Here is a 22,997-nt window from a genome sequence, read left to right as displayed (position 1 = left end):
AAATTGTATTTCTTACTGCTCATACAGTAAATGTTTGATTCCCCTTGAATCTATTTCCATGATCACAAGTTTTTAATTTTTTTTAAAATGTTCTATAAAACAATTTTCATCTTATTTATCAGGCAGTGTTGCAGTGACTTCTCTATAGAACGTTTGGAAAGCATGTCTGGATAAACAGCCCTTGCCTTTAAATTATGACTACACTATAGTTTCTCCTCATCCTCTCTTTGATACAAAGTGTATTATAACTGAATGCACTTTGGTTGTGTATTTTATAATTGCTTGCTCCTTCCTTTAAAAATTGTAAAATTTATATATAGAAGATGTAGTTTCTACTTGTGTGTAGTCAACAACTTTATGCTTTGAAGTGTATTATATTTTAAAAGCCATTAATGAAAATCATTAGTCTTGTAACAATTTGTTTTATTCCTTAAACAATTGTTTTTAAAACATAAAACATAAAATAAAACCTTTATTTAGAAATTACAAATTGTATTTATTGGCAGATACACTATAAAATTTATAAAGAAGTCCTATTCCTTCAATTAGCTTAAGATGTATAAGTAATATTCTATTACTTATACATTTACTACCACAAATAGAATAATCAGAAAAACTAAGATGAACAGAAAATGTACTATAGCTACAATATTACACATATTATTTCATAGTAAAGAGACGCATTTCACAAATCAATAAGGAGGGTATTAAAATGTTCTCCAACTCCACACTCTGGAAATTAGTTTAACAGGCATAGTTAATTAAAACCCAAATCAGTTCATTGGCTTTATAGGCCAAAATAGATTTAAAATCCAAAATCTTAGTTTTAGCTTTGAGCCACAACTGTTTTACTTTTCCACTGCATTGTGGTGACCTCTTAACATTAACTAGCTCAAAAAAAAGCACAAAAGCAATAGAAGTTGTCTATGTACATACTTAAAGTATTTAATACTAAGATATGGCTCACAAGATATCATATATAAAATTCAAATATTATAATAACTTTTTGTAGTAGGTGCATTATTTTAACAATAAAAAAGAAAAAATGAAAAGTTAAGAAATCATAGATGTTTACACATCACACTTAATAATACAACACTTTAAACCTCAGTAATATTATTTACAACATGCCTATGCTATTTCTGAATTCTGTGTAATGACCCAAAATGAGTATTATTCCTGGATTTCTGAAAAAGCATTGAAGAAGATCTATATATGTGACTGGATATAGGCCTCTTATTTTTCTTCACTGAAACATACTTATCTTCCTTAGGAGGAGGCACAGGAATTGGTTTCCATGGTATGGGGTTGTAAAAGGCTGGAGCTGGATAGGCATTTCCATCTGGATATGCTGAAATGTTTAGAAAGCAATACAGTTAAGGACTGGTATGTGGGCTAAACTTTATCTTCAAACTGAAGAAAACAGTGAATTAATTATAAAATATCTGATAATATGTCTTAGTCATGATAACTTGAAGATTTGAAGAGCTTTTCTTGACTGTATTATCTAGCATAAAATTGCACTTTAAAAAAAAAGTCTTATCTACCTAAAGCCACTGATACACCTTTCAGCACTGGTCTACAATTTGCATAGTTCCTTTCAAATATTAATCAGGATTTACTTTCATGGCAGCAGCATCTATAGAATGTACACAGATTTTTCTGTTGTTTAGCAAGCAAAAGACCATCATGCCTCTAATTACATCTTCTTCAACTGCACCTGCCCATTCTCTGGGTTTTTGCAGTGTACCTCCATCCCTAGCCTGGTTGGTTCCAGGCAATCCACTAATCATTCAATAGATAGGCTGCATGAGCTTGTGTTCTTCTTCACTGGAAGGAGAAAAAAACCTCTACGGTTCCTTCTTCTTAGGCCAAGAGGATAAAAAAAATCTGTTTTCACTGGCAAGAGCGATACAATGAGACATAATTCAACCTACTTTCAAGAAGGAAGCAAAGCTTTCTGTATGTGATGAATGTACATGAAGGTAGGTTATATTTGTAGGCATATGTGTATTGTGTGATCGTATCTTGGTAAGGCTGTGGAGTTCGGCAATTCATGTACATGCAAGGTGTATGCTGGGAAATGATGTGTGCATGCTGAAGACAAGGATGTGTGTGTGTGTGAAAATGTGTGTAAGTATGGGTATGGGTGCATATGAGGTCACATGTATGCAATTAAGTGTGCTCTGAAGGCCTACCTTGGCACTTCACATCCAAAATATTTACCACCTAGCTCACTAACATTTTAAAGAAAACTGGAAAATCAACATTTCTATACAAGTTGAGGAGATACTGTGTTAGCTGACTGGCTACTGATACAAACTTGCAAGTTTCCCATTGACATAGGCATAGCCAGCTGATGCTGGGCGGGGCTTGTTTTTAGAATTGTGCAGCCATTCTTTGAACATCTTCTCTGATTTTTCCTTTTTCTCCTGTAATTCAGCTTCCCGTAGCTTTTCCTTTTCCTGCAAAAGGAATGGTAACAGGTATGTAACAATATCAAAGTGCCTTCTAGTTGGTGGAACAAGGACAGCAGTATGTTGACTTGCAAGGTTATCTTTAGAGATGCTGGCTTGCATAAAATGTGAACAAGCTTAGGATAGAATTGGGCTTAGTTGGCCTATGACATGCTAGCAAGATATGTCAAAACCTATTGGTATTTTGTCCTTACATACTAGCAGGGACTGCTGTGTGTGCCATAGGTGCAACTTATCCTAACAATCCAGTCTACTACTTATTAAAAATTGATTAACTGACTTATTTTTATCTTGGTTTGTTTTATATTATAAGCTACCCAGAGCTGCACTGTTCAAGTTGGGCAGCCATACACAATTTATAAACAAACAAAAAAAGAAACAAAGCTTTGTGAAAACCTCAGCAGAGGTCAATATTCATGGCTGAAAGTATTGATGACCATGACATATGAAATACTGCAATTTTGAATGTAAGAAGAATATAAAGTAAAAAGCGTAAGTTAATGAATGGACTTTTTAAAAAATATGATACTATGTTTGCAAAAATAACAGAATAGGGAAGGACAAGCTAGACCTAAAAGAAGGTGGTCTGATCTTCAGGAGTGAAGTTGATGAATACATGAATCCTTGCAAACCCTCCTTGTTTCTTCCATGACCATACATGGCCTTATGTTCTTTAAACTTCTCATCTCTTTCTGAGTAATTCATCAACTCCACCCAACTATAAACTTTTTGGTCTTCCTTTTCAATGATTTCTCGGAGAGGGAATAGCATAACAAATGTGTGTACATGTATATAAAATTATTATTTTAGCTATTCTTTTACTTAACTGGTTAGTCATTTTACTCACAGTAGTTATTGGCCACATTGTAACAGATATTCAGGACATCATATACAATGACAACAATTTAAAATTCAACAATAAATGAATATAACTTTAAAAGATTAAAAAGATCTCAAAGACAAGAGAGATTAGAAAGTCTAAATTAACATGTATATAAAAAAACCTTCTCAGCGCTGAAAAGATAGTGACAGATATGCAAAATGAGTTCTGGAAAAAACATTCTACTAGTGTTAAAAGGTAAAGGTAAAGGTTTCCCTTGACGTAAAGTCCAGTCGTGTCTGACTCTAGGGGGCGGTGCTCATCTCCGTTTCTAAGCCTTAGAGCCGGCGTTGTTCGTAGACACTTCCGGGTCATGTGGCCAGCATGACGACACGGAACGCCGTTACCTGCCCGCCGAAGCGGTACCTATTGATCTACTCACATTTGCATGTTTTTGAACTGCTAGGTGAGCAGGAGCTGGGACTAGCAAAGGGAGCTCACCCCGCCGCGTGGTTTCGAACCGCCAACCTTCCGATCGGCAGCTCAGCGGTTTAACCCGCAGCGCCACCGCTAGTGTTACTTCACTGAAAACATTCTTCTCCCATACCTCACAACTGTGGAGACAGGAGATCTTTATGTGCTTCAGTCTTAGGTTTGAAAGGATATTAAAAGTCAAAGCCAGCAGTGTAAATTGGGTTCAGTGAACATGATGTATATAAAGAGAAGGCTGTGAGAACTTTAAAGAATATGACATAACAGGGATATGGCACCCAATACCCAGATATTTCTCTTAGTCCTTACAAGAGCCCCAACTGACCTATGTTTTAAAAGATTCCTGAAATGGAAAGCTGCTATATTTCAAAGTAAATTGAATATGCTAACATTTTTATTTATAGGTCTCACAGGCATTCTTCAAAAGTAGCTTTAACATACTTTGGAAATATTCTCCTGCTCAGAAAAAAAAACTAAAAGTAAACTGGTTGGTAGAGCAACCTCACCTATTCGTTTTATGTGGTTTTTTTTCTCCCTAAGTTTTTTTGTGAAAAGAAAGCTGCCTGGTGGCATACTGCACGCTGCAACATTCCAAATGTGCTCACCACCCAAAAAGTTTGCTTCCTCCAGCTATATATCTCTACAACTTAGATACAACTCAGTAAAACCAATGTATAAATCACTTTACACCTTGTGTTTTCTGGTACCACTCTGTTGTTGTTTATTCGTGTAGTCGCTTCCAACTCTTCGTGACTTCATGGACCAGCCCACGCCAGAGCTTCCTGTCGGTCGTCAACACCCCCAGCTTCCCCAGGGACGAGTCCGTCACCTCTAGAATATCATCCATCCATCTTGCCCGTGGTCGGCCCCTCTTCCTTTTGCCTTCCACTCTCCCTAGCATCAGCATCTTCTCCAGGGTGTCCTGTCTTCTCATTATGTGGCCAAAGTATTTCAGTTTTGCCTTTAATATCATTCCCTCAAGTGAGCAGTCTGGCTTTATTTCCTGGACTGGTTTGATATTCTTGCAGTACAAGGCACTCTCAGAATTTTCCTCCAACACCACAGTTCCAAAGCATCTATCTTCCTTCTCTCAGCCTTCCTTATGGTCCAGCTCTCGCAGCCATATGTTACTACAGGGAACACCATTGCTTTAACTACGCGGACCTTTGTTGTCAGTCTGATGTCTCTGCTCTTAACTATTTTATCGAGATTGGTCATTGCTCTTCTCCCAAGGATTAAACGTCTTCTGATTTCCTGACTGCAGTCAGCATCTGCCGTAATCTTCGCACCTAGAAATACAAAGTCTTTCACTGCTTCTACAATTTCTCCCTCTATTTGCCAGTTATCGATCAAGCTGGTTGCCATAATCTTGGTTTTTTTGAGGTTTAGCTGCAAGCCAGCTTTTGCACTTTCTTCTTTCACCTTCATCATAAGGCTCCTCAGTTCCTCTTCGCTTTCAGCCATCAAAGTGGTATCATCTGCATATCTGAGATTGTTAATGTTTCTTCCAGAGATTTTAACTCCAGCCTTGGATTCCTCAAGCCCAGCTTGTCGCATGATGTGTTCTGCGTACAAGTTGAATAGGTAGGGTGAGAGTATACAGCCCTGCCGTACTCCTTTCCCAATCTTAAACCAGTCCGTTGTTCCGTGGTCTGTTCTTACTGTTGCTACTTGGTCGTTATACAGATTCTTCAGGAGGCATACAAGATGACTTGGTATCCCCATACCACTAAGAACTTGCCACAATTTGTTCTGGTCCACACAGTCAAAGGCTTTAGAATAGTCAATAAGACAGAAATAGATGTTTTTCTGAAACTCCCTGGCTTTTTCCATTATCCAGCAGATATTGGCAATTTGGTCCCTAGTTCCTCTGCCTTTTCTAAACCCAGCTTGTACATCTGGCAATTCTCGCTCCATGAATTGCTGAACTCTACCTTGCAGGATCTTCAGCATTACCTTACTGGCATGTGAAATGAGTGCCACTGTTCAATAGTTTGAACATTCTTTAGTGTTTCCCTTTTTTGGTATGGGGATATAAGGTGATTTTTTCCAGTCTGATGGCCATTCTTGTGTTTTCCAAATTTGCTGGCATATAGCATGCATTACCTCAACAGCATCATCCTGCAAGATTTTGAACAGTTCAGCTGGGATGCCGTCGTCTCCTGCTGCCTTGTTATTAGCAATGCTTCTTAAGGCCCATTCAACCTCACTCTTCACGATGTCTGGCTCTAGCTTCCCCACCTTAGCATTCCAGTCTCCTGTGATGAAAATAACATCTCTTTTAGGCATGTTGTCCAGTAGGTGCTGCAGATCCTCATAGAACTGCTCTACTTCAGCTTCTTCAGCATCTGTGGTTGGGGCGTATATTTGGATCACTGTGATGTTAGATGGCTTGCCCTGAATTCGAATTGAGATCATTCTGTCGTTTTTTGGATTGTATCCAAGCACTGCTTTAGCCACCTTACTATTAATTATGAAGGCTACTCCATTTCTTCTGTGGTCGTCTTGTCCACAGTAGTAGATCTGGTGGTCATTTGATGTGAAGTGGCCCATTCCAGTCCATTTCAGTTCAGTTCACTGACGCCCAAAATGTCTATCTTTAATCTTGACATCTCACCAATAACCACATCCAATTTGCCCTGGCTCATAGATCTTACATTCCAGGTTCCAATGGTGTGCTGATCCTTAGAACATCGGATTCGCCGTTCACCACCAGCACCGTCGGCTGCTAGCCGTCCTTTCGGCTTTGAGCTAGCTGCGTCATCACGTCTGGGGCTAGCTGAACTTATCCTCTGTTCCTCCCCAGTAGCATTTTGACCATCTTCCGACCTGGGGGTCTCATCTTCCGATGGTATACCGACATATCTCTGGTTGTACTGATCCATTTAGTTTTCACGGAAAGAATACTGAGGTGGGTTGCCATTACCTTCCCCAGGGATCGCATTTAGTCTGACCTCTCTGTCATGACCTTCCCGTCTTGGGTGGCCCTTCACGGTTTAGCTCATGGCATCATTGAGGTGCTCAAGCTCCAGCACCACGACAAGGTAACGATCCTTTGCTGAAGGGTACCTCTCTACCAGTATCAATATTTATAGGGTGTATCTTCAAAATCTAGGAATAATCATTGATCTGAACTGTTACAGGTGAGCGAAAAATACACCTGTTTTTAAAAATCCTGCTATTCGTATGCAGCTGCTAGTAACAATTGCATTATGTAGGGTTGTTGGAAAATGGACAGATGCAGCTCATTAAATCTAGCTATTTGTTTTTACTCCATGCATATCTGGATTTGTAGGATGTAGATTCTCTACACACACACATTTATCACATATTACTTCTGTTGCAAGGTCAGCCAGACAGCAATTTGGCACAAATATGAGAAGAGATCATGCACTATGTTAACAGTATCTGAATGTTGCAAGAAAAAAATAACTACGCTAAATTAAACTTACTTTTTCTTCTTTCTTTTTTTGAAGATCTTCAGAGTTCTTTTTCTTCAGCCATTCCCGGTACATTTCTTTTGCTCTTTCCTTTGACTGTACTCTCTCAAGCTCTTTTATTGCTTTTTCTCTCATTTCTTTTTTGAGCTTACGCTGTCTTTCTCTTCTTTCCTGTAGAGAGTATTATTTTAGAAAATATAGGTCAAAATATTATTAGTTAGAAAAAATGTATGTTCTTGATGCCCTGGGTATTCACTAATGCCTGCATCTGAAAGAGATATAGACCCAATGCAGATTTTCTACCTTGGTAAGAATTATGCCCAGATAAACAAGTAGCAATATCTGACAGGCTTGAGACTGTTTAGAAGGATGCTTTATTCTTTTTTTTGCAAATTGAACCTGCCAAAGCCAATCTTAGTCATAATCCAGTGCTTATATAACAACTGTTTCATTTCCAGTTTCTTCTGGAATATGGAACTTAATATAGCACTTTTTGATTTCACTATCTACTGGCTTTGTGACAGTGATTTGCCATTTTAACTGAGAAACTTTTGAGTATGTCTGTGTTGTTACTAAAACTGTATGCAGAGCTCATACACTAGTAATGTACAACTTATATGCTTCCTCAACTGAGCATATAAAAAAGACCATTTGCATATTTGTCAGCTGATTAAAATAACACCTGGATAAGATCACAGTAAGTGGGTCATCAGTGAACAATTACAGAAAAAATGCATAAGACCACCTCTATCTTAAGGGCCCAGTAACAATAGCAAGCTCTAAAGCTTTGTTGACCATCTTCAGCCTTACTGAGTTTATGTAATGTTTTGCTATTTTATGCTATGATTTTTTAATGTTCCTCTTAATTAATAAATGAATTTATGAAATAAGAATCTACCCCTATATATCTATATTATGGTTGTGTTTCATGAACAAGGCTATCTTGATTCTTTGGCTTATGTTATATCCAAATTAGCCAATGGGAACCCAAAGTTAGGCTGGAACAGCAAAGAGTGGATCAGGCTCTATACAAATTCTTGCTACTGAACGGCTGATATTAAGAATTACTCTAAAACTTTACCATTCATTCCTAGGAGTAATGCTAGTTTTAAAAGTGAATATACTTAAGAGACTTTTATTTCAGGCTCATATAATGAAAAACAAAAATATTATCAGTATTTATTGATCTAAGAGAGCTTCTGATCCATATGGAAAGAAACATAAAGCTAGGTATTTTTCATGTCTATGATTAAAAATATGTTTCTGTATCTTTAGCCTGTTTTTCAGGAAAAAAAACCCCCTTTAATACTGTTTTATTTAGAGAGTTACTCTACTTTTTAAATGATTTATTTATAAACTACAACAGAACATAAACAAGCCTGGCTACTCTTGTTCTGAAGCATTTTGGATAGCCACCTTTTTTCAAAGATATTTGTAGAGTGGTTGGAACCTGTTGCATTGAAATTACTCTCTCTTGTTCTTTTTGTTTTTTAGGCCTACCCTCCTTGCTTTCTTTTATACCCTTATGCTATCAGTTGTCTCTCAATTTAGCTTCTCTCAGCTAATTTGCATCAAATCATAGCACATTTATTAGTATCAATTGTACCTTTTTTTGTTCACTATCTAGATCCATCTGTGAACATTAACTTTCAGTGGCTACTCATCTAGGGAAAAGATTATCACTGTTTATGTGATCTTCTTTATCCCTAACGTCAGTTGTCTTTGTCTTAAAACTCAGGCTAAATAAAATATGCATCATGGAACTGATTTTTAAAACTCTTATTAGTGCCTAGTGGCTTCAATATTTATTAAGTTCTCTTCCCATATCTACCTACCAATCCACTAAGATTCTCTTTACTGTACCTCCCCTACAGGTTACCACAACATCTGAAGAATGATGGATAGCTACAGGGGAAAAGAAATGTTATAAATATGGTGCCTTGCACCACATGGTTTTATTAAGCTAGCCAATTTAGAAGCTGACCATACATCGATTAATCTAAGGTTCCTTTTTAAAAAAGTGTCTGTACAACATTTTCTATATCCTACCCTATTCCAAAGAAATCCCTGTGCTTTCTGCTTGGGAAAGGGCTGAAGCTACCAATCTGTCACATTTATTGATATCAATTCTATCTTTTACTCATGCACAAAATACACAGTTCTAGTAAGATACAAAACAAACCACTGTCACTAAATGCAGTATCATAATTACAATTTTCTTTCAGATGGTGCAAGCTGTATGGTTGACACCAGAGCTGTCAATGAACCATGAAAGGAAAGAGTTGCCAGTTCAGATGGGAAGGACCTTTTCTTTGTGCTAAATTAGGCATGGAGAATCCATCCATAAAGCTCAGATCTCACTCGTCCAAGTTTCAGGAAGCAGACTGACAGTGGCCTGAATTGTATTTAAGGAAGTTTAGCTAACACTACTAAAAGGCTTAATCAGAATAGAAATCTCATTGTTGCACAGGTTGATGCCCAGTACAAATCTCTGGACCGTTGGATATAGAAAAACTGGAGCCAAGATTGGAACATGAGGAGCCAATATAGCAGCCAAATGGGCAAGCCTCTGACCTTCAGAATCAACAGAAATTGAAGAACTGTCTTTATATAACATTTCAATGTATCCACCACTCGCTGGTCGCAAAAAGACAAAAAGACAACTTTGCAGCTTTAGAGGAGTACATGTCAGAGGGTTTTTGTAACACCTCTCACATTTGTTGGAAAGCCGTTGAGAGAGTCACTGTGGGTGAATCCACCATTCAGTCAAGCAGAGAGTGACTGCACCAGGATGACAGATGAAGCGTCATTACCTGAACAGGAGACTGCCCTGAGATGGGAGATATTAGTAATTGTTTCCTACATGGATGAGGGAGACATGGGAATACAGTAGGTATTGCCTGCACTGATCTTGGCTAGAACAGTGACAATTAGTGGTATGGTGGGAAGATTAAAAAGTGTATCCATCCACTTTAAGAGAACAGCTTTGTCAAGGGGATTCTTGTCATGAATGTTCCTATTGAAGCATTACTAAGTATAACTGCTGGGGACAAAAAGACGAGATGATTGGAATTTCCTTCTGCGGAAACAGAGTATGAAATAGGCCTCTGTTGTTCAGTATTCAGTTGTGACAGATTGCTTACGAAACCCACAAAACTGTTGCTCTCTCCAGGGAAGTACGCTGTGATGACAAGGATGTAATGGTGGATGCATTCATCCCAGAAGTCTATAATGACACACAGGACTATAGTAGATCAAGTTCCTCTTTGCTTATTTCTTATTTTGTGGTATATTTTGTGTTCTGGTACCATTCAGGAAGAAGGAAAAACTAAGCTACTCATATGAAGTACTTCGTAGTTCATTCACCCACAGACCTGTAGAAGTGGGAATAACAAGGATACTCTCTTAGTGGTAGGTAGATGCCAAAGGTAAACCAAGCAATGGCTCTAGAGATGGCATAAAGGCTAAAACTGAGGCAATACAAGTTAAAAAAATGGAAGAGACAGACTGGAGGACTATCCAGGCCTATTTGAACAGGATTGGAGGTTGATACTGAAGACAAAATAATGGAAACAGTAGATATGATTAGGTCTATAGCAGGAAAAACTTCAGAGATGGCTGGCATCTGCAATGCATGAAGACCTTCAGTGGCTGTGAGATATGTCATCTGAGAAGAGGAAGAGAGGCTGAGTGACTATGAAAAGCCTAAGAGAGGGACTGGTGACACATGGTGTTATACCAATAAAACTAGTGATAATGATGGTATGGCACTCAAAGGTTACTGTATTGGTTCTAATCTACCACTGAATGAGAGTTACAATATAGAGGGGAATCCCAAATATTTCTAGAACTATCCATAAGAACAATTTATAATCCTGCAGTGCTATAATCTACAGTGTAGTCTGTGTTTCATCTAAGTTCTATTAATAGATAAAGAGATTCTGGTTTAAAAAAAAAAAACAGCACAAAAACAGTGTATTGTAGTGCATCATATCTTTACTGAACACATTGAGACAACACTCACTGTCTTTGTTGGAAAAGGATGTGAAGTTTTTTAGATTTAGTAAGGTGGCACCTCCATTAGCAGCAAATTAAGTCAAATGTTTATTCTATGTGTTGATCAATCCTGCACATCAGTTCAGGGGTGTTCTGCCCCATTCCTCTTTACAGAACTGCTTCAGCTCATTAATACCTTGGCTCTGTCTTGCATGAACTACTTGCTTCAGGTCATGGCACAATACACTTCAGTGTGGTTAAAGTCAAGGCTCTGATTCAACCATTTCAAAATATGAAATGTCCTTTGCTTCAGACAATCTGTTCTAGATTTGCATGTTTAAGATCGTTGTCATGCTGCCTGATCCATGTTCATTTAAGCTTCAGCTTATGGACAGATACACTGACATTCTTCCCTAGAATTTGGGGGTACAATCTAGAATCCATTGTTCCCTCATTGACTGCAAGGTGTCCAGCTCTTGAAGTTGCAAAACAACCCCATACCAAGATACTGCCATTGCCACACTTCCCAGTTGCCATATTTTGCAGGATTTCATACAGTTGGTTAAAATTAGGTGACTGCAAAGTATGGAAGATTAGTTTTCTTTTGAGCTTGGAATCAAGTGGCCCACTTGGATAGTCAGAACATTTTGAATTGTATTCATTTTGATAGAACAAAATTGAGAATGCCTCCAGTGTTACATGGGAACTAGTACTCAAACGTATTTTAAATAAAGAATTTAAAAATGCTGTTTACTTACCTAAAACACCTAAAACAGTTTACTAGGTACATAGCAGTTTTTATTGTTAAATTTGCATTTGGAATTTTAGCCTGGCTTCCAAATCTCCTCCTGACCATGCCATTCTGGCATGGTTTGGCAGCTTCTGGAGGTAATCCTGTGAACCAGAAGTGAATGGAGATGTCCCAGGAGTGATTGAGCCCTGAAACACATCTGTTTTATCTGGAATGTCATGTCTGGGGCACCTCAAACTGCATCTATTTTGGAGGATTTACTTCCACAAACTGCTAAGCTGCCCCAAGAATAGCATGATCTGGAAAAAGGCTGGCATTCTACACATCTGTAATAAGTTAATTGATGATTTTGGAGTCTTTCTGAATATAATATATATTGGTCTAAATTTCGGTGTGTGCCTTTGGGGGCTTCTGAATTATCCAAATCAGCTTTTTATAGACAATTTCTATGGGTAGTACTCAAAGCTCAAGATGAGTTATCACCAGATAAAACAGAAAGTAAAATTTGATCCTATAACCATGCTAAATTATTATAATGGGAAAATTTGAGAACAGTAAGGCAGTCTTTTTATTGGAGAACCTGGGCAGAATGTGGAATATAGACTTAACAGATTTTTTTATTTTTTGATGTATTATTTGAGAAGTTGCAATGTTAGTATCTTTTGCTGAAACCTACGTGTTGTTTGGTAGTCCTAAGTACACAAAACATCCAAGATAGTCAAAATGTTCATATGTTCTTAATGACATAAGACTATTATAGCTATTTATAAAGTGTTGTTAAAATAATTAGATGTTAAAGATAATACTAAGGTACTGAATAAGGAACTGGAATAGTCATGAATTAACATAAATGAATGCAATTTTACATTTTTATATATTTAACATACAATTAATTCAACAAAATATTTCACGCTGATGGGAAACTATATGAGATGTTAGGAAGAAACTGGTGTGTTCAGCTAATTATTGGAAATAGAATGCTCAAAGTGCAACATTATTTCATTAGAAGTATTCACGTGCTAAATGGCTCCTGTTTTGATAATAGCTATTTCATATATACTAATTTTATTCTGCAAGACTTAATGTTTTTTTATAGATATAAATCTATGCTGAGTTGTATAGTCATGGTTTAGAAACTGATAAAGAGGACTACAGTAATTAATATTGTATTTTTATGATTACAAAGCACCTGATACTACAAGGCTGGAAGGACATTCATTCTCTGTCAAATATATAATGCTCTGAAGAACTCACCTCTCTAAATCTGAGCAAGGATTTTACTGCTAAGAATTCCCTTTAGAGGACTATTTATACATTTTAGAAGTTTATATCCTTAATTTTTTACTATAAGCCAACAGACTTAAAAGTTAATAATTTAATTATAAAATATGACATTTGGAGAAAAATCAGTAGGTATAATATTCTTCCCTAAAAGACCAGAACATTTTGAATGATTAATATTACTCTTTAGAATACATACAATGTTCAAGACGTTTACTCCCCACCTCACCCCAATGATTTCTAATACACATGCAATAGGAATACTTTGATATAAGATAATTAGAGTAGTAGGTCATTTCAGTTTTTGTACATAGAAGACAAGCAATGTAATGTAATGTAAAAGCAAGATGCACGTGTGATCCAACAGAGGCACAACCATTTTCACTAAAGTAAAGAATTCCATGCTTGCTTTGTGGAGTTTCTCTTGTTAACATTTGATAAAATTAAATTGGTTTGTTTCTCTTTCTCTAGCTGCTTGACGCTACTGAGGAGACTAAGTTTAAACACATAGTAGCCTCTGTGGTTCCTTCCATTTTCGTTTTGCCTGTTTCTCATATACTAGTAAAAATTAAGAAATAAAAAAATTCTTACTGCTCAGCAACCTGTATGTCTGTAACAAACTAAGCATAGATATGTAACAGAAAATTCAATTAGTAACTTTGAAATTTTCTGAATAATCTAAATTTTTACATTTAAAGCAAAACTTGTTAATTTAATAAACAAACCATATTATGTGATATAGAATTTATATTTCTAAATCAACAAAATGATTTAGACACTAAAGACAAGTATTACATTAAAAAAATTCATCCTAAATCCTAAAAATCTGTTATTCCTGTATCTTCTAAATTCTGTAACTTTAAACCATGAGTTATCGTAATGGATTAATTCCATTATATAGTTTGAATAAATATGTGTTCCAGACAACCAGAGGAAAGTTGGCCTGTTTTTAATTCTAACATCTAGTGCGTGTTTCCCAACTTTGCAACTTCCACATGCCCCAGAATTTTCAGCAACGGCCAAGTTGGCTGGAGAATTCTGTGGGCTGAAACTCCACTCATCCGGAAATTGCCAAGACTAGGAAACAGATATACAGCAAAGACTATTCTGAACTAGTTGCAAAGTGTATAAAAATTTAAACCAAATCATTTTTATTTCGTTATAAACTATATAAATTGTGTTTAAATCATCTATTTTCCTACCTGAAACTCAAAGCAACAGATAACAGAATTTAAACAATCTTTAACATTAAATTAGCAGAAAGCAAGTATTTTTAAGAGAACAGTTAAAAAAAAAACACCCACAGGAATTTCTATTTAACCATCAGGAATTCACTTCATTTGTGACACAGAAGCTGAGCAATCTGCTAAAGAAGGACACTCTTCCTCCATCACTCCATTCCATTCTATTTCTTGTTTCCTTCTTCTTATCCCAGCTCTAGCCTGCTATATCAAATGATATGCTTTTCATTATACAAGAGTAATTGAATAAAAAAGAAAAGGGAGAGGAAAGGGTAACTCTTAAGAATGAAATCCTACCCAGAAAGAATTCATCACTATACAAAATGGGACTTAATTTTGAAAATACACATACATGTTTGCTGTTAGTTAATTGATCTTAATTACTTTCATTAACAGAATAAGAGAAGTCATGTTTTCATCCTATGAGGAATGAAAAACATTAATTTCTGCTGAATTATCAAAATAAAACTAACTAAAAATTTACAGTGGTTTTTAACGGCTTGGTAACTCAAATATTATCTTGGTCCACATAAAAACAGATACTATTTGCCATGTGACAAATGCAAAATTCAGCTGAAAGAGAAAAGTTCTTCACCCTTTTCACCTCTTCATTTTTTTTCTGGACCCACTCCTTGTGTTTCTCTTCAGCAATTAATTTTTTTCTTTCTCGTTCTTGTTTTTCCTTTGTTTCCTCCATTTGCTGATTCATTTCCTGTTAAAAGAGATGGAAATTATTCTTTGTTTCTTGATTGCTTTGTATAAAGTACAGCAAATTTGGATCCAAATACAGTTCTCACTGCAAAGTACTGCACATGACAAATTCATTTTATTTTAAAGTAAGAAAGCAATAGCTTTCAGAAATCTCTTTTTGTTACAAGTTTTTTTTTCTTATGGCGTGTGTGTTTAACTTATCACAAAGTTTTCTCTGAAGAATAATGAGTGTACAGTTGTATAAGAGGATGCATGAATGAAAAGAGTTAATGAGTGTCCTCGATGTCTTGTCCTTCCAAACCTGTAATTTAAACTTGTCTTGATGAAAGCAATAAACATTGAAGTCAGTCATTTCTAGATGACTGAAATTGAAATGAAAACATAAAAGGCCAAAATTCATGTTTTGAGGCACATGTCCAAATGTTCCTTCTCTTAGGAACATTTAGACTTACCATGACGTACCATTCTCCTGGTCATCCAAAAATGGACTCAGCAGGAAAAGGTTAATCTCATTTTCTTGTCAGAAGGCAAGGCTAAACTTTTGCAAACTGTGGAAATGCCCTGACCTCCCTTCTCAGTCATCCCCGACTTAAGATGCAAAATACATGTGCAGACATTTAATGAACATGAGGTGAGCCATAGCACTCAATGCCAAACATACTACCTTTAGTTCTGACTGATGGGGAGCAATGACTCATATTGGAAGTTGTACTCTCCTCCAAATTTTATCAGAAACTCTTTTTTTGTGCAGGCACTGAATAGCCAGATCAAACTCCAGATTGCTCCTTCTCTCAAGAAGAGCTGATAAACAAATTGTCAGGATAAGCATAGATAAGAATCCCACAGGTACTCAGGTGTCTGACCATTGTTCATTACCTTTGTGAACACTGTGGATGCTGATGTTTGATCAAATGGAGGGCCTTGAATTGAAGCTGCTGCTTTCTGTAAGCAAACCGGCAAAATCTACAGTGCTCCAGGTCCCTACTGTGAAAGTGTCAACTTATGGGACCTTGGAGGCATGTCTTCTCTGCTGGGATATCTGCCCTGTGGATGAGCCTCCCTGCTGAGGTTTGGTCAGCCCTGGCTGTTAGCTTTTCTGAAGACTTTAAAAGTCTGACTCTTTCTTCAGGCCTTTGAGGCAGGATGTTAAGATTCCAGTCTGTGTTTGGTTTGCTTGACTGAGGAGTTTTTACCTGGCATCTTTATTATTTTTGCATTGTTTATATAATGTGTTGTGCTTGTTCACCACCCAGAGTTGACTGCAGTATGGGTGGCCACATAAATAATAATAGTAAGTTGTTGTTGTTGTTGTTGTTGTTAATCTTCTGCTCAAGTTCCTTGTGTGGAGGGAAGCAAGACTGTGCAGGCCCATTCCACTAATCTAATATTTCCGCCCTTTCCCATGTTCCTGCTTAGGATATGTGAATGAGGCATGCACACATAATATCCAACACGTGTAAACTAGTGAAATGGAAATGATTCATTTAGTGATATCAACAACTTTGTATAATTACTGGCCATATTCACAAATTATATTAGTGAATAGTGAATGTTTAGTTCACAGACTAAACATTATGACCTAATGAAGATCTCACTGAGGCACACACTGATTGGGTTTCATAATGCACTGAGCCTTAAGGTAATTGGTTTTTGCTTAACATTATGTGAACCCAGCTCTTAAGATTTGTAAACATGATTTATGGCTTATTGCAATGTATGATCCCATCAACTGTGGCTTAGTTCATACAGCATATTTAACAAAATCAAAGAACACATATGAACCACCTGATACCCTCATTTCTTTACCTACAATGGTTTGGACTTAGGGAAGATTATTCCTTGAGCCTAGGCCAAACTGACGTCCTAAAGATTACTCAGTATGTTTTATAATGAACTGAATATTTAAAGCAACACATTTTCTAACCCTGTTTGTTATCTTCTGTTACTAGAATTAGAAATTGGCAAACTGCAGGAAAGTTTACATTAAGTAGATAAAACAATTGTTATAACAATAAATCCTTTCCCCAGTTACACAAAAATCACTACTGAATTACAGCCAAAAATGTCCATGAGCATAGATGGTGTTGGGATGACAGAACCTTCATGAAACGCAGGTAATGCAAACAATATTGAGAATAATATGAAGATGGTATTATCACAAAAAATCAAGTGGGACCATTCTGAATATTACTAGAGAATAAGGTAAATTCATGAGCAAAAAGGGTACTAATACAAAACTTTTCAGAAATAAATTTCATTTTGAAAGGGATAAAAGCTCAATACATACCTCAAACAGTCATGTAACATACTATAGTTTATCACAACATATATCAGCCATAACATTCTTTTGTGTCAAAATGCAGCTTTCTTAGTTAATAAAGCAAGGTAGCTTGGTTCTACTGATCATATTTCGGTGATAAAAGATATGAATAACCTCAAATAAGTAGTATCCTCACAGTACAAATAAATAAGTCAGGAAACTTTAACTAAAAGCCAGGATTTAAACCTAAACTGGTAACCAATTTCTTGGTGTGGAGGAAAATAGCACGATATACAACCTCTTTTTCTCTTTCCCAGAGTAAAGTTGTAGACCTGGGGTTATGTCATAATGGGATACAAATATAGTGCTGAAATTCTAAATTCAGTTTAATGACAATAACTGAAGCAAAACTTAGCCTATCCCTATGTCTTACAGCCAAATCATCTCTTATCCTGGATCATACACCTTGGCTTGCCTATGAACAGCACACTTTCTTTCAGATGTAGGTAACCATTAAAACTATTTAAAAAATAAAACAAAAGCATTAATTAAAGAAAAATATTCAAAATTTAAATGATTATGGGGGAGTTGGATAAGGAAAATGCAGACACCAGCTTCAACCAAGCATAAAATAAAATCAACAGAGCAAAATATGCATAATTAGCAAATGAATCAGAACACAATCAGCAAATAAAAAGCAAAGCAAATATAAAGTTATTAAAATATGAAGAACAATCTGTATTTAAAAAATAATGTGGGAAATGTGCATTTTGATGCCTGACAGTCTGTTGTTAACTATAAAGAAGATAAGCTATGTATTCACCTCCAAAGCTTTTGCTTGTAAACGAGCACGCAGTTCTCTTTCTTTGCAAAGGAACCATCCTTCCCATGGTGAGAGATTGGTATGAACAGGTGACTGATTTATTTTATTTGTATCTTTAATTTGTTCCATACTGTGAATTGAAAATAAGAAATTAGATGCAATAGTGTTTATGAGAAAACAAGTAATATTATAAACAGTTCTTTAGAGTATTAGTATAATTATGGGACTGTATTCAAAGATCCCTGTTTGCTACTGAGCAGATTTCTCTCCCTCCAACATTCTCCATGCAGTCCTACAAATCTGCTTTGAAGGAAGAAGACTCTGCAGACTGATTTGGGTGCTACAGAGGGAGGAGGAGAGAGAAATCCTATTGTATGAGTGGAAGTCGGTATAACCTTAGTAGATTTCATCCAATGTTATACACACTTCCACTCGTATAGCAGGATTTCTCCTCCTTGTGTGTATAGAAATATATAATAATAGTTAATAAATTCAATTAAAATGGAAGTGCTTTCCTCCAATAAACTTTTTTTCAATGTATACTGGTCACAGAAGTTATGGCTTTTCCGTATTGCATCAATATACTGTAAACATTTAGAGGGTAGTCAGTGTACACATAGAATACTCAAATATATGCCAAATAATATCAAAAGCCCAAACCCATGTATTTCAGGATTGCAGATTTTTTATGAACAATTAAAATGGGCAGAGGGGAGGAGGGATATAACTTGATTAAATTCATGATTTGATCTAAATATATATTTTCAATATATGTGAAAACGATTGGTAAGCCCTTAAATTCAAATTTAGTTGAAAATAATATATATTTAGAAAAAAAATAATAAACAGGATATTTGATCTATGACTTACTAAACAGGTCTTTATGATACAGTAAAATGAGCTCTGCTCGTATCATGTCACATTGTTTGCTAGCGTTTGAATATGTAATTGTTACCATAGTTCACTGGATTTTTTTGAAATAGCCACAGTATTCAGATGCATGCTCTTGCTTTATAAAGGTTGACAACTTATGCATTAATTTAATTAAATTAATTAAAGTCTACATTTAATTATTTATCAAAGGACTATTCTGTGAAGCAAATTGTTCAAGGATAAACTGTTTCAGAGCACATAGCATAACTATCTTGCTAAAACACATCTGAGTTTTCTCAGCATATGGATAAGAGACCTACTGAATATCATGATAGAAGTAGGGACTTAATGGTAGATAAATATGAATTATCAGCATATGATGTCAACAGATGATGTCTACTGAAACAATATTTTAAATTGAGGAACATACCGAAGATCATAAAATTATTACATTACTATGACACTATGACTTTTGGAAAATTATCTCAGATGAGGCCTTGTGTTAGAATACCAGCATTTGTTTCCCTAAAACATTAAAAAAAAGTATCATAATAGTTATCAATTTAAAGTGGGGGAGAGGAAGAGTGAAGTTTCTGTCCACCTTTTTTTTGGTTGGGAAATTAGTAAAAAAAATGCTATATAGAGCTTGTTTTTAAATAAACGAGCTTAATGATGTTAATGAGTAACTATAATTCCTCAAATACATTAAAAATAAATTTAAAATGATAAAAATAATATTCAGTTAAATATAATGTAATCCAAGTACACTCCTTTTTCCATTATTTAATACACATACATTTGCTACACCAGGACTACTATTTTTGCAGTTTAGCTCTGATTACTCAACAGCTTTGTTTTCCTTGCCTTTATAACACTGCTTGTTTAATCTAAGCACTGCCTTTATAACGGTGTTTATTTAATCCAGGCTTATTTGATTCACTATGAGCCCAAACATGGATATTTAACAAGTAACTAAAATGGACAAAATTATCTTTATAAAACTATTTATTTTCAATGTTATGCAAACCACTCATGCAATGTTATCTGCCTTTGTCCAATCCCAATTTATGCATCCCAGTCTAACATGGAGGATACTCAACATTCCAGACCAATTCTCAAAAGCCTAATGTGTGTTCCTTTTCTTGAATGCGAAGGACCTGAATATATCAGTTTTGACATTTATTTCTTAAAATACTTAGTAATCACTAAGCCTTTTTTCAATTATCATTTATTGGTATGACCATTATAACTTTCTAACTTGACACACACACCTTTTCTATAGGAAAGATATATACAATGAAACTCTGGTAAACCACGAAATAGAAATGAATTTCTAGGGAAGAAGTTGGATTTCCAAGTTCTATTTTCCTGTAATATGTACACACTGTTTCAGTCCAATAGGGCCCTATGCAGTATGTACTCTAAAACAGAAACCATTGTTCTAGAAATTAGTATATAATCTCTGTGTAAAATAGTGAAGGTTAGTCTTTGGGGCATATATGCCATAAACCAAGCCAAAGTATTTAAGAATATTATGATGCACTTTGCGGTATAATACATGCTATTTCCAGTGCTTTGGTGTACCTTTGCTTACACTCGATTAGGGCAACAATAACCAGCAATGATGTACAACAAAGAGAAGAACAAAGGGGGAATTTAGCAGCTTTGCAGACTTTTAGGCTCTTGTCCAGTAGTGATACAACTCCTCCCGGTTGCAATTTGTGGCACTCATGGCACAGGAGTCTGGATAAACAAAACACTTTCCACGAATATTAAACTTAGGTTCCCAGGGGCTTCCAAACTACTTAGGCCCCCAATGGCTTAACCAGAAACTGCCAAATAAAAGTAGAAAGTTGCACTGTGGGTGACACATTACCTATGGTGTTTCATCTTCTGAGGGATGCTCGACCCCCTGCTAGTTGGTGTTGTGTCTCCCCCTTGCCCCTCGTGGTGGAAATCTGGTAACTCTGGATGGAAACTTCCAGAGATCAGGGAGAAAGTGGAAGACTTGCCGGGCCCCTCGTCGTCAGAGCTAGCAGGGGAGGAATAGACTGCCTCCCGCCTGCTTTTGGGGGGCTCGGAAGTAGGCATGATGTTAACTGGTACCTGCGAAGAAAGGAGGAGAGAATGGAGCGCGAGGTATTCCCGGACTTCCCTTCCCCACCTCTCCGCTTCGAATAACGCTCGACTCTCCCCGCCCTACTCATGGCTACCTCCTCAACTCCTCTCGCCTCGACCTCCGGGGCTCGCCCTTCATCCGTCTACAGCCCAGCCTCCACGCCTCCCCTTCCCCCATCAACGGCTCCAAAGACACTACACCGCCGCAGTACCTGAGGCCGCCGCTTCTAAACCCGCCCCGCCTACTCCGCTCCCAGTCGTCCCTGCGGCACAGCTGACTCCACCAATCACTATGCGGAACGGATGCCATGGCAACGGAGACGCTTCCTGTCAGCTATCAGGAGCCCGCCTAGAGCGTGTCGGTCCCCGCTCCGCTTTCGCAGCGCGGGGACGAGGCTCCCTCCTTTTGTACTTCTCCCGCCAGCTAGCCTCAATTTAACCCTTCCTTCCTTGGGTGTCTTAGAGCCCTTTAATAAATGTTCAGTACCCACAATTGCACGTGGGTCTGTACAATCCTCCCGGCCCTTCTCTCGCCGTCCAGTTATCTCTGGCTGAGTTACTTCAACAATGCGTTGCCTCCGTCACTATTGCAGGCGAATCTTCATTTCACTAGCGGGCATCAAGCTGGCGGCAGTGGTTTGCGCGACATGCCAAACCTTAGCCAAAGGGCTTAGATTCTCAGTAAGGCTGAGGCTTGGAATGTGGAAACAATGGCGTTCGAGCGCTGCCTGCACATGCCTCTCTCTCCCCCTCCCTCCTACTGTAATGCGAATTAGGAAGGAAGCCTTTCAGGCAAACAAACCCATACCCGTCCCTTTTCAGGTTCTGAATTAAAAAGTCTGCGTTAACCCCGCCGCCCGTTCAACCTATCGATACGGGGCTAAAAATAAGTTTTATGTTCTGCTAGAGAAATTCCCTGCTAGTGTGGGAAGAGTGGCAGCCGCTATTGTACCTCCACCTCCCCACCCTCTGGAGATTAAAACTTCCGTTATACGGGTTTCGAAAATCCGGACCATGACTGGATGGCACTCTTTACTCCCTTCTAGTGATCGTCTGAATCTTTTTGCAGTACATATATGGTAGCCCTGGTCTTGTGTCATTCTGGAAGCAGTTTTTGTGTTTCTTGAATAGGATCACTGCAGCTCCCTTGTTAGGGATGCCTCTTTCAGCCAGACGCTATGCCCGCTTATGCAACAATCCGTGTGACCAACTTATTCCATTGGTCTTATTCCATTATTCTATTGAGACAGCCAAGCTCTAGATTCACGCCTTGGTTGAATCATGCTTTGGGATTATTATAGCAGCCTGTTGGCTGGCTTACTGGAGGCCTCCCTCGGCCCTTTGATTGGTGCCCAGAATGCTGCTGTTCATACTATTCTGGACCTTATTTTGTCCTACCTCTTTTATTGCCAGCTGTTACATTGGTTGAGAATTTGAGAGAGATAGCAATACCAATTGATGGTGTTGACATATCATGCCCCAAATATGGGCATACCAAGTTAGGTTAAAAATTTCCTGGTGGTTCATGTACCTCAGTGCCCAACCCAATTATCAGGCCAAGGTCATTTGGGTCTACTTTGTACTAAAACTGCCACATTATGGTTAAGAGCTTCTCAACCAGTTCCATTCTTTGGAAGGACAGGACTTGAAATTGGATGACTTTAACAAGTCCTGAAATCCTAAAGAAGTCCTAAAAATGTTCTTTTTCCTGGGC

General features: G+C 37.2%; 1 protein-coding gene and 1 long non-coding RNA gene across 5 annotated transcripts in view; one reads left to right on the top strand and one right to left on the bottom strand.

Moving 5' to 3' along the window:
- Nucleotides 1–22,997, top strand: part of LOC134487636 (uncharacterized) — a 129,918-nt gene that overhangs the window by 13,863 nt on the left and 93,058 nt on the right. The window lies entirely within an intron of this gene.
- CCDC34 (coiled-coil domain containing 34) lies at nucleotides 409–21,953 on the bottom strand. 4 transcript variants are annotated; one of them, XM_063289552.1, is made up of 7 exons: nucleotides 21,775–21,953; nucleotides 21,042–21,271; nucleotides 18,293–18,422; nucleotides 15,094–15,210; nucleotides 7,242–7,400; nucleotides 2,324–2,465; nucleotides 409–1,351 (listed from the first exon to the last, which is right to left on the bottom strand). In XM_063289552.1, exons 2-7 carry the CDS (start codon nucleotides 21,254–21,256, stop codon nucleotides 1,137–1,139), a joined length of 978 nt encoding a protein of 325 aa, XP_063145622.1. In that variant the 5' UTR covers nucleotides 21,257–21,271; nucleotides 21,775–21,953; the 3' UTR covers nucleotides 409–1,136. The 4 variants fall into 4 exon arrangements, with proteins under 4 accessions (XP_063145622.1, XP_063145621.1, XP_063145620.1 ...); XM_063289551.1 differs by lacking the exon at nucleotides 21,775–21,953 and adding an exon at nucleotides 21,496–21,578; XM_063289550.1 differs by lacking the exon at nucleotides 21,775–21,953 and adding an exon at nucleotides 21,379–21,484.

The sequence above is a fragment of the Candoia aspera genome, chromosome 1 (genome assembly GCF_035149785.1).
Source record: "Candoia aspera isolate rCanAsp1 chromosome 1, rCanAsp1.hap2, whole genome shotgun sequence".
Classification (NCBI taxonomy): domain Eukaryota; kingdom Metazoa; phylum Chordata; class Lepidosauria; order Squamata; family Boidae; genus Candoia; species Candoia aspera.
The sequence above is the reverse complement of the archived record's forward strand: the minus strand, read 5'-3'. Positions and strand labels throughout refer to the sequence as shown.